A 12,568-nucleotide genomic window follows, 5' to 3' on the forward strand; every position below is an offset into this window, starting at 1 on the left:
CCCGGCTGACCTCTCTGTGCTGTGTGTCTGTCTCCTCTTCCTCCCGGCTGACCTCTCTGTGCTGTGTGTCTGTCTCCTCTTCCTCCCGGCTGACCTCTCTGTGCTGTGTGTCTGTCTCCTCTTCCTCCCTCCCCAGGAAGATGCTCCAGTCCCTGGGTCGTCCAGAGGTGCACATGTCCCTGGAGGTGGTGATCGTGTCTGGGTCGGGTCAGGAGCATGCTGGGTGTCTGCTGCTGACAGGGGAGGTGGTGTTTGTGGTCAGTCTGTCTGAGGACACACAACAGCAGGCCTTCCCCATCACTGAGGTGGCCTGTCAACAAGACCCCCACCACCTGGGGGCGCTGACCCTCACGCTGCAGCAGCAGAGACTCACCAACGATGTAGAGGTAGGGGTAAGGGAGGTAGGGGTGGGGGGTGGTGAGGGAGGGTGAGGGAGGGGTGATCATCATATGGTCATTTAGCAGACGTGTTTATCCTTAGCCAACTACAGTGAACAATAATATTCCGATTTCAGAACATGCAGGAAACATCACTAAACCTCCTCCCCTCTCTCTTCCCCTCCTCCCCCCTCTCTCTTCCTCTCCTCCTCCCCCTCTCTCTTCCTCTCCTCCTCCCCTCTCTCTTCCCCTCCTCCCCCCTCTCTCTTCCTCTCCTCCTCCCCTCTCTCTTCCCCTCCTCCCCCCTCTCTCTTCCTCTCCTCCTCCTCTCTCTTCCTCTCCTCCTCCTCTCTCTCCTCCTCCCCCCTCTCTTCCTCCCCTCTCTCCTCTCCCCCTCCTCGCCCCTCCTCCCCTCTTTCCTCCTCCTCCTCCCCTCTCTCTTCCTCTGCTCCACCTCTCCTCTCTTCATCTCCTCCTCTCCTCCTCCCCTCTCCCATCCCCTCCTCCTCCTCTCCTCCTCGTCCCCTCCTCATCCCCCCTCCTCCCCTCTTCCTCTCCTCCTCCCCCTCAGGGTGACAGTGGGAGGGAGTTGTCAGAGCAGCAGTATGGTCGCCTGGTGGACTATGTGACTCGTGCGTCTGCGTTCCTCTCCCCCTCGGCCTCGTCCCTCCAGCAGGCTCCTCCCATCACCCCGGCCGAGCCTCCGCCCGCCGTCACCAAGACCTACCGTTACCTGGTCGACCCCGCCCACGCCGCCGTGTTCGTCTCCAAGTTCACCATGGTCAAGAACAAGGCTCTACGCATCGGCTTCCACTGACACACCTGTACACACACACACACACACACCTGTACACACACACACACCTGTACACACACACACCTGTACATACACACCTGTACACACACACACCTGTACACACACACCTGTACACACACACACCTGTACACACACACCTTTACAGAGACCCTGACACACCTTTACAGAGACCCTGACACACCTGTACACACACACCTGTACAGAGACCCTGACACACCTGTACACACACACACCTTTACAGAGATCCACCTGTTGTACTCTCTCTTTAGGTTGAACATCCACAAACTGCCTTTAAGGTTTAATGTCCTCTATGCATTATGACACGTTGCATCATAGATTAAAGGGAAGAGGGTTTAAACTTAAACATTTCCAGAAAACACCTGTGGCAGTGAACACTAATGTTGAGGAGACTGGCGGGGTTACAGTACGTCCCAATGCCACCCTAATCCCTATATAGTGCACTACTATATACCAGGACCCAATGCCACCCTAATCCCTATATAGTGCACTACTATAGCCCAGGCCCCATAGGCCCCTGTGTTGGGAATAGGTTGCCATTTGGTCGTTTCACCCGTCATATTGTCCTGGTTTCTCTGTGCTCTTTATTCCTGTGTAACTGAGCTGTTTAAAGCCGAGAGCCTCTCTGACTGGGTCACGGTGCCGGTGGTGTCACGGTGCCAGTGGTGCCAGTGGTGTCACGGTGCCAGTGGTGTCACGGTGCCAGTGGTGTCACGGTGCCAGTGGGGTCACGGTGCCAGTGGTGTCACGGTGCCAGTGGTGTCAGTGGTGTCACGGTGCCGGTGGTGTCACGGTGCCAGTGGTGTCACGGTGCCAGTGGTGCCAGTGGTGTCACGGTGCCAGTGGGGTCACGGTGCCGGTGGTGTCACGGTGCCAGTGGTGTCACGGTGCCAGTGGTACCAGTGGTGTCACGGTGCCAGTGGTGCCAGTGGTGTCACGGTGCCAGTGGTGTCACGGTGCCGGTGGTGTCACGGTGCCAGTGGTGTCACGGTGCCAGTGGTGCCAGTGGTGTCACGGTGCCAGTGGGGTCACGGTGCCAGTGGGGTCACGGTGCCAGTGGGGTCACGGTGCCAGTGGGGTCACGGTGCCAGTGGGGTCACGGTGCCAGTGGTGAACAACGTCGAACGAGTCAGATGAATGCTCAGGAGAAATGGTTCATATCCAAAAGCTGTCGACCAAAATGTGGTTGTGGGATTCGTCGCTTTTCAAATGTATTTTATTTTCTTCTAGAAAACGTAACACATTACGATGAGATGTTTTTAACATCAAATCGTTTAGTTCTGTGTATTTTGAGTTCATGCCCAATATCATTACCTTGTTTATTAAATTCTGTTATAACACAGCTTTATGGAATTAAAAACACCGTTTTTGTACTCTAATGCTTTAGATGGTCTACGTCATGTGTCCAACTCCATTCCACGGAGGTCTGAGTGTCTGAACGGTTTTTCCCTCCTCCTTTTGTACTTGATTGATTAATTAAGGTCACTAATTAGTAAAGAACTCCCCCTCACCTGGTTGGCTAGGAGTTAATTGCAACAGGTCCAACCATGATGGCTGAATGACCAATTAACTGAGAGGAAGGCCCTGCAGACGCCAGGCCCTCCGTGGACAGAGTTGGACCCCCTCTGGGTCTACCGGGATAATATATTGTATTAATGACATTCTAATAAAATATTGAAGTTGTGATGTCACGTGGTTCCCTTGACCAATAGTACATGCTCAGGTTATTAAAGTTAGTCGATCTACTATGTATTGTTCAGTGTTGGATAGCCAGCCAATAGGAGGGGACATTAGGGCTCAGTATTATCCTGAGTAGGAGGTGACATTAGGGCTCAGTATTATCCTGACTAGGAGGTGACATTAGGGCTCAGTATTATCCTGACTAGGAGGTGACATTAGGGCTCAGTATTATCCTGACTAGGAGGTGACATTAGGGCTCAGTATTATCCTGACTAGGAGGTGACATTAGGGCTCAGTATTATCCTGACAAGGCCACAAGGAGGTGACATTAGGGCTCAGTATTATCCTGACTAGGAGGTGACATTAGGGCTCAGTATTATCCTGACTAGGAGCTGACATTAGGGCTCAGTATTATCCTGACTAGGAGGTGACATTAGGGCTCAGTATTATCCTGACTAGGAGGTGACATTAGGGCTCAGTATTATCCTGACTAGGAGGTGACATTAGGGCTCAGTATTATCCTGACAAGGCCACAAGGAGGTGACATTAGGGCTCAGTATTATCCTGACTAGGAGCTGACATTAGGGCTCAGTATTATCCTGACTAGGAGGTGACATTAGGGCTCAGTATTATCCTGACAAGGAGGTGACATTAGGGTTCAGTATTATCCTGACTAGGAGCTGACATTAGGGCTCAGTATTATCCTGACTAGGAGGTGACATTAGGGCTCAGTATTATCCTGACAAGGAGGTGACATTAGGGCTCAGTATTAACCTGACAAGGAGGTGACATTAGGGCTCAGTATTATCCTGACAAGGAGGTGACATTAGGGCTCAGTATTATCCTGACAAGGAGGTGACATTAGGGCTCAGTATTATCCTGACAAGGAGGTGACATTAGGGCTCAGTATTATCCTGACTAGGAGGTGACATTAGGGCTCAGTATTATCCTGACAAGGAGGTGACATTAGGGCTCAGTATTATCCTGACTAGGAGGTGACATTAGGACTCAGTATTATCCTGACTAGGAGGTGACATTAGGGCTCAGTATTATCCGGACAAAGACACTAGGAGGTGACATTAGTTCTCAGTATTATCCTGACAAGGAGGTGACATTAGGGCTCAGTATTATCCTGACTAGGAAGTGACATTAGGGCTCAGTATTATCCTGACTAAGAGGTGACATTAGGGCTCAGTATTATCCTGACAAGGAGGTGACATTAGGACTCAGTATTATCCTGACTAGGAGGTGACATTAGGGATCAGTATTATCCTGACAAAGCCACTAGGAGGTGACATTAGGGCTCAGTATTATCCTGACAAGGAGATGACATTAGGGCTCAGTATTATCCTGACTAGGAGGTGACATTAGGGCTCAGTATTATCCTGACAAGGAGGTGACATTAGGGCTCAGTATTATCCTGACTAGGAGTTGACATTAGGGCTCAGTATTATCCTGACTAGGAGGTGACATTAGGGATCAGTATTATCCTGACTAGGAGGTGACATTAGGGCTCAGTATTATCCTGACTAGGAGGTGACATTAGGGCTCAGTATTACCCTGACAAAGCCACTAGGAGGTGACATTAGGGCTCAGTATTATCCTGACAAAGCCACTAGGAGGTGACATTAGGGCTCAGTATTATCCTGACTAGGAGGTGACATTAGGGCTCAGTATTACCCTGACAAAGCCACTAGGAGATGACATTAGGGCTCAGTATTATCCTCACTAGGAGGTGACATTAGGGCTCAGTATTATCCTGACTAGGAGGTGACATTAGGGCTCAGTATTATCCTGACTAGGAGCTGACATTAGGGCTCAGTATTATCCTGACTAGGAGGTGACATTAGGGCTCAGTATTATCCTGACTAGGAGGTGACATTAGGGCTCAGTATTATCCTGACTAGGAGGTGACATTAGGGCTCAGTATTATCCTGACAAGGCCACAAGGAGGTGACATTAGGGCTCAGTATTATCCTGACTAGGAGCTGACATTAGGGCTCAGTATTATCCTGACTAGGAGGTGACATTAGGGCTCAGTATTATCCTGACTAGGAGCTGACATTAGGGCTCAGTATTATCCTGACTAGGAGTTGACATTAGGGCTCAGTATTATCCTGACTAGGAGGTGACATTAGGGCTCAGTATTATCCTGACTAGGAGGTGACATTAGGGCTCAGTATTATCCTGACAAGGCCACAAGGAGGTGACATTAGGGCTCAGTATTATCCTGACTAGGAGCTGACATTAGGGCTCAGTATTATCCTGACTAGGAGGTGACATTAGGGCTCAGTATTATCCTGACAAGGAGGTGACATTAGGGTTCAGTATTATCCTGACTAGGAGCTGACATTAGGGCTCAGTATTATCCTGACTAGGAGGTGACATTAGGGCTCAGTATTATCCTGACAAGGAGGTGACATTAGGGCTCAGTATTATCCTGACAAGGAGGTGACATTAGGGCTCAGTAGTATCCTGACTAGGAGGTGACATTAGGGCTCAGTATTATCCTGACAAGGAGGTGACATTAGGGCTCAGTATTATCCTGACTAGGAGGTGACATTAGGACTCAGTATTATCCTGACTAGGAGGTGACATTAGGGCTCAGTATTATCCGGACAAAGACACTAGGAGGTGACATTAGTGCTCAGTATTATCCTGACAAGGAGGTGACATTAGGGCTCAGTATTATCCTGACTAGGAAGTGACATTAGGGCTCAGTATTATCCTGACTAGGAGGTGACATTAGGGCTCAGTATTATCCTGACAAGGAGGTGACATTAGGACTCAGTATTATCCTGACTAGGAGGTGACATTAGGGATCAGTATTATCCTGACAAAGCCACTAGGAGGTGACATTAGGGCTCAGTATTATCCTGACAAGGAGATGACATTAGGGCTCAGTTTTATCCTGACTAGGAGGTGACATTAGGGCTCAGTATTATCCTGACAAGGAGGTGACATTAGGGCTCAGTATTATCCTGACTAGGAGTTGACATTAGGGCTCAGTATTATCCTGACTAGGAGGTGACATTAGGGATCAGTATTATCCTGACTAGGAGGTGACATTAGGGCTCAGTATTATCCTGACTAGGAGGTGACATTAGGGCTCAGTATTACCCTGACAAAGCCACTAGGAGGTGACATTAGGGCTCAGTATTATCCTGACAAAGCCACTAGGAGGTGACATTAGGGCTCAGTATTATCCTGACTAGGAGGTGACATTAGGGCTCAGTATTACCCTGACAAAGCCACTAGGAGATGACATTAGGGCTCAGTATTATCCTCACTAGGAGGTGACATTAGGGCTCAGTATTATCCTGACTAGGAGATGACATTAGGGCTCAGTATTATCCTGACTAGGAGGTGACATTAGGGCTCAGTATTACCCTGACAAAGCCACTAGGAGATGACATTAGGGCTCAGTATTATCCTCACTAGGAGGTGACATTAGGGCTCAGTATTATCCTGACTAGGAGATGACATTAGGGCTCAGTATTATCCTGACTAGGAGGTGACATTAGGGCTCAGTATTATCCTGACTAGGAGGTGACATTAGGGCTCAGTATTATCCTGACAAGGCCACTAGGAGGTGACTTTAGGGCTCAGTATTATCCTGACAAGGATGTGACATTAGTGCTCAGTATTATCCTGACTAGGAGCTGACATTAGGGCTCAGTATTATCCTGACTAGGAGGTGACATTAGGGCTCAGTATTATCCTGACAAGGAGGTGACATTAGGGCTCAGTATTATCCGGACAAAGACACTAGGAGGTGACATTAGTGCTCAGTATTATCCTGACAAGGAGGTGACATTAGGGCTCAGTATTATCCTGACAAAGCCACTAGGAGGTGACAGGGCTCAGTATTATCCTGACTAGGAGGTGACATTAGGGCTCAGTATTATCCTGACAAAGCCACTAGGAGGTGACAGTGCTCAGTATTATCCTGACTAGGAGGTGACATTAGGGCTCAGTATTATCCTGACTAGGAGGTGACATTAGGGCTCAGTATTATCCTCACTAGGAGATGACATTAGGGCTCAGTATTATCCTGACAAGGAGGTGACATTAGGGCTCAGTATTATCCTGACTAGGAGGTGACATTAGGGCTCAGTATTATCCTGACAAGGAGGTGACATTAGGGCTCAGTATTATCCTGACAAGGAGGTGACATTAGGGCTCAGTATTATCCTGACAAGGAGGTGACATTAGGGCTCAGTATTATCCTGACTAGGAGGTGACATTAGGGCTCAGTATTATCCTGACAAGGAGGTGACATTAGGGCTCAGTATTATCCTGACTAGGAGGTGACATTAGGGCTCAGTATTATCCTGACAAGGCCACAAGGAGGTGACATTAGGGCTCAGTATTATCCTGACTAGGAGCTGACATTAGGGCTCAGTATTATCCTGACTAGGAGGTGACATTAGGGCTCAGTATTATCCTGACTAGGAGCTGACATTAGGGCTCAGTATTATCCTGACTAGGAGGTGACATTAGGGCTCAGTATTATCCTGACTAGGAGGTGACATTAGGGCTCAGTATTATCCTGACAAGGAGGTGACATTAGGGCTCAGTATTATCCTGACTAGGAGGTGACATTAGGACTCAGTATTATCCTGACTAGGAGGTGACATTAGGGCTCAGTATTATCCGGACAAAGACACTAGGAGGTGACATTAGTGCTCAGTATTATCCTGACAAGGAGGTGACATTAGGGCTCAGTATTATCCTGACTAGGAAGTGACATTAGGGCTCAGTATTATCCTGACTAGGAGGTGACATTAGGACTCAGTATTATCCTGACTAGGAGGTGACATTAGGGCTCAGTATTATCCGGACAAAGACACTAGGAGGTGACATTAGTGCTCAGTATTATCCTGACAAGGAGGTGACATTAGGGCTCAGTATTATCCTGACTAGGAAGTGACATTAGGGCTCAGTATTATCCTGACTAGGAGGTGACATTAGGGCTCAGTATTATCCTGACAAGGAGGTGACATTAGGACTCAGTATTATCCTGACTAGGAGGTGACATTAGGGATCAGTATTATCCTGACAAAGCCACTAGGAGGTGACATTAGGGCTCAGTATTATCCTGACAAGGAGATGACATTAGGGCTCAGTATTATCCTGACTAGGAGGTGACATTAGGGCTCAGTATTATCCTGACAAGGAGGTGACATTAGGGCTCAGTATTATCCTGACTAGGAGTTGACATTAGGGCTCAGTATTATCCTGACTAGGAGGTGACATTAGGGATCAGTATTATCCTGACTAGGAGGTGACATTAGGGCTCAGTATTATCCTGACTAGGAGGTGACATTAGGGCTCAGTATTACCCTGACAAAGCCACTAGGAGATGACATTAGGGCTCAGTATTATCCTCACTAGGAGGTGACATTAGGGCTCAGTATTATCCTGACTAGGAGATGACATTAGGGCTCAGTATTATCCTGACTAGGAGGTGACATTAGGGCTCAGTATTATCCTGACTAGGAGGTGACATTAGGGCTCAGTATTATCCTGACAAGGCCACTAGGAGGTGACTTTAGGGCTCAGTATTATCCTGACAAGGATGTGACATTAGTGCTCAGTATTATCCTGACTAGGAGCTGACATTAGGGCTCAGTATTATCCTGACTAGGAGGTGACATTAGGGCTCAGTATTATCCTGACAAGGAGGTGACATTAGGGCTCAGTATTATCCGGACAAAGACACTAGGAGGTGACATTAGTGCTCAGTATTATCCTGACAAGGAGGTGACATTAGGGCTCAGTATTATCCTGACTAGGAAGTGACAGGGCTCAGTATTATCCTGACTAGGAGGTGACATTAGGGCTCAGTATTATCCTGACAAAGCCACTAGGAGGTGACAGTGCTCAGTATTATCCTGACTAGGAGGTGACATTAGGGCTCAGTATTATCCTGACTAGGAGGTGACATTAGGGCTCAGTATTATCCTGACTTGAGGTGACATTAGGGCTCAGTATTATCCTCACTAGGAGATGACATTAGGGCTCAGTATTATCCTGACAAGGAGGTGACATTAGGGCTCAGTATTATCCTGACTAGGAGGTGACATTAGGGCTCAGTATTATCCTGACAAGGAGGTGACATTAGGGCTCAGTATTATCCTGACAAGGAGGTGACATTAGGGCTCAGTATTATCCTGACAAGGAGGTGACATTAGGGCTCAGTATTATCCTGACTAGGAGGTGACATTAGGGCTCAGTATTATCCTGACAAGGAGGTGACATTAGGGCTCAGTATTATCCTGACAAGGAGGTGACATTAGGGCTCAGTATTATCCTGACAAGGAGGTGACATTAGGGCTCAGTATTATCCTGACAAGGAGGTGACATTAGGGCTCAGTATTATCCTGACAAGGAGGTGACATTAGGGCTCAGTATTATCCTGACTAGGAGGTGACATTAGGGCTCAGTATTATCCTGACAAGGAGGTGACATTAGGGCTCAGTATTATCCTGACAAGGAGGTGACATTAGGGCTCAGTATTATCCTGACAAGGAGGTGACATTAGTGCTCAGTATTATCCTGACTAGGAGACGACGGCATGTTGTGAGCACTTATCTGATTCATCTCTGTGGGACCCGTCTGTCTGTCTGTCTGTCTGTCTGCCTGCCACAGGGCGCCTTTGAGTAGGTCAAGTCTGTGACAATCATTGGTCGCTGCCTTTCAGAGTGTGTTGCATCATGGGGATCTAAATGGCTCCGACATATCGACTGCATGACCTTTACAACAACCATGTGATCGAAGGTTCATGACGTTGACTAAGACATTTCTGCAGTTTCTCCTCACCAACTGCAAACTTGACAGACATCGCCTGCATTGTGGGAGGAACTATTTGTCAACCAATCAATTTGTGTTTTTATTTGACCCATGCGAACAGGACCAAAGAAGGTGACTAAACAGAAAGCAACTTTACCGAGATTCATGTATATAGTGGATATGTACAAATTAAATGTGATATTTGAGTCTCTCTCTCCCCAGTTCAATGTACAATGTAGGCTACACACATTTACAGGGGGATAAAGACGTTTATTTCAACATTACAAACAAACAACTTTTCTGAAAAATGTCAACACTGCCGTGTTTGTACTGAGTCTTGCTGTTGGAAAGTCACGTCAGTATCAGACTTAACGATGAAAACAGATGCACCTTCCCAGAATTCATTTCTCCACGATCGTCTGCAGTCGGGTTTGCTTCAGGCTTACCACTCAAACAAGCCCATTTCCTGTTCCTGGGGGAGACGATAGAGGTCTGCTGGGCCTGGTGTTGGCTCTGTCCTGGGGGGAGACGTTAGAGGTCCGCTGGGCCTGGTGTTGGCTCTGTCCTGGGGGAGACGATAGAGGTCTGCTGGGCCTGGCTCTGTCCTGGGGGAGACGATAGAGGTCCGCTGGGCCTGGTGTTGGCTCTGTCCTGGGGGAGACGATAGAGCTCTGCTGGGCCTGGTGTTGGTGATGTCCTGGGGGAGACGATAGAGCCCCACTGGGCTTGGCTCTGTTCTGGGGGAGACGATAGAGGTCTGCTGGGCCTGGTGTCGGCTCTGTCCTGGGGGAGACGATAGAGGTCTGCTGGGCCTGGTGTTGGCTCTGTCCTGGAGGAGACGATAGAGGTCTGCTGGGCCTGGTGTTGGCTCTGTCCTGGGGGAGACGATAGAGCTCTGCTGGGCCTGGTGTTAGCTCTGTCCTGGGGGAGACGATAGAGGTCCGCTGGGCCTGGTGTTGGCTCTGTCCTGGGGGAGACGATAGAGCTCTGCTGGGCCTGGTGTCGGCTCTGTCAGGAGTGTCTGCTGCCCTTCAGACTGTGGGCAGAGGACGAGTCTGGAGGACAGGGGAGAGGAGAAAAGACTTATTGTTGTGGTCGTTAAGCGCCGTCAGTCAGACTTCAGTCTACATGCTACAGGTGTGTTTTTACAACGTGAGGACAGACAGCGCTGACTGACTCTTCAACATGAGGACAGACAGCGCTGACTGACTCTTCAACATGAGGACAGACAGCGCTGACTGACCCTTCATTGTGAGGACAGACGGCGCTGACTGGTTCTTCAACGTGAGGACAGACGGCGCTGACTGAGTCTTCAACGTGAGGACAGACAGAGCTGACTGACTCTTCAACGTGAGGACAGACAGCGCTGACTGGTTCTTCAACGTGAGGACAGACAGCGCTGACTGGTTCTTCAACGTGAGGACAGACGGCGCTGACTGGTTCTTCAACGTGAGGACAGACAGCGCTGACTGGCTCTTCAACGTGAGGACAGACAGCGCTGACTGGTTCTTCAACGTGAGGACAGACGGCGCTGACTGGTTCTTCAACGTGAGGACAGACAGAGCTGACTGGTTCTTCAACGTGAGGACAGCCACAAGGTCTGAGGTCATTACTACAGCCACAAGGTCTGAGATCATCATTACTACAGCCACAAGGTCTGAGATCATTACTACAGCCACAAGGTCTGAGATCATTACTACAGCCACAAGGTCTGAGATCATTACTACAGCCACAAGGTCTGAGATCATTACTACAGCCACACGGTCTGAGATCATTACTACAGCCACACGGTCTGAGATCATTACTACAGCCACAAGGTCTGAGATCATTACTACAGCCACACGGTCTGAGATCATTACTACAGCCACAAGGTCTGAGATCAATACTACAGCCACAAGGTCTGAGATCATCATTACTACAGCCACAAGGTCTGAGATCCTTACTACAGCCACAAGGTCTGAGATCATTAATACAGCCACAAGGTCTGAGATCATTACTACAGCCACAAGGTCTGAGATCATCATTACTACAGCCACAAGGTCTGAGATCATTACTACAGCCACAAGGTCTGAGATCCTTACTACAGCCACAAGGTCTGAGATCCTTACTACAGCCACAAGGTCTGAGATCATTAATACAGCCACAAGGTCTGAGATCATTACTACAGCCACAAGGTCTGAGATCATTACTACAGCCACAAGGTCTGAGATCTGTAGACTCCTACCTGTCCCAGTGGAGGAGGTGAGTTCCAGCTGGGCCTGTCTCCTCAGCAGCACCTCCTCTCTCTCCAGGGCGACCATGTATTTAGAGTAGGACCAAGACAACTGTTATAGAGACATGTAGTTAGAATAGGACCAAGACAACTGTTATAGAGACATGTAGTTAGAATAGGACCAAGACAACTGTTATAGAAGAGACATGTAGTTAGAATAGGACCAAGACAACTGTTATAGAGACATGTAGTTAGAATAGGACCAAGACAACTGTTATAGAGACATGTAGTTAGAATAGGACCAAGACAATTGTTATAGAAGAGACATGTAGTTAGAATAGGACCAAGACAACTGTTATAGAAGAGACATGTAGTTAGAATAGGACCAAGACAACTGTTATAGAGACATGTAGTTAGAATAGGACCAAGACAACTGTTATAGAGACATGTAGTTAGATTAGGACCAAGACAACTGTTATAGAGACATGTAGTTAGAATAGGACCAAGACAACTGTTATAGAGACATGTAGTTAGAATAGGACCAAGACAACTGTTATAGAGACATGTAGTTAGATTAGGACCAAGACAACTGTTATAGAGACATGCAGTTAGAATAGGACCAAGACAACTGTTATAGAGACATGTAGTTAGAATAGGACCAAGACAACT

General features: G+C 48.2%; 2 protein-coding genes across 2 annotated transcripts in view; one reads left to right on the forward strand and one right to left on the reverse strand.

The window, feature by feature from the left end:
- The first annotated feature begins 140 nt into the window (after positions 1-140).
- LOC139572811 (intermembrane lipid transfer protein VPS13B-like) lies at positions 141-2,896 on the forward strand. The gene is made up of 2 exons (XM_071395593.1): positions 141-386; positions 949-2,896. The coding sequence occupies exons 1-2, from the start codon at positions 141-143 to the stop codon at positions 1,192-1,194; spliced, it is 492 nt and encodes a 163-aa protein (XP_071251694.1). The 3' UTR covers positions 1,195-2,896.
- A 7,047-nt stretch (positions 2,897-9,943) lies between these two features.
- Positions 9,944-12,568, reverse strand: part of LOC139572802 (regulator of G-protein signaling 22) — a 54,356-nt gene continuing 51,731 nt past the window's right edge. Inside the window, exons 21-22 of the mRNA XM_071395577.1 lie at positions 11,912-12,011; positions 9,944-10,742 (exon numbers count right to left, since the gene is read on the reverse strand). Coding sequence (XP_071251678.1) covers positions 10,699-10,742; positions 11,912-12,011 — 144 coding nt within the window. The 3' untranslated portion in view covers positions 9,944-10,698. The remainder of the gene's footprint in view (positions 10,743-11,911; positions 12,012-12,568) is intronic.

Source organism: Salvelinus alpinus, chromosome 4, assembly GCF_045679555.1.
Source record: "Salvelinus alpinus chromosome 4, SLU_Salpinus.1, whole genome shotgun sequence".
In the NCBI taxonomy this organism is placed as follows: domain Eukaryota; kingdom Metazoa; phylum Chordata; class Actinopteri; order Salmoniformes; family Salmonidae; genus Salvelinus; species Salvelinus alpinus.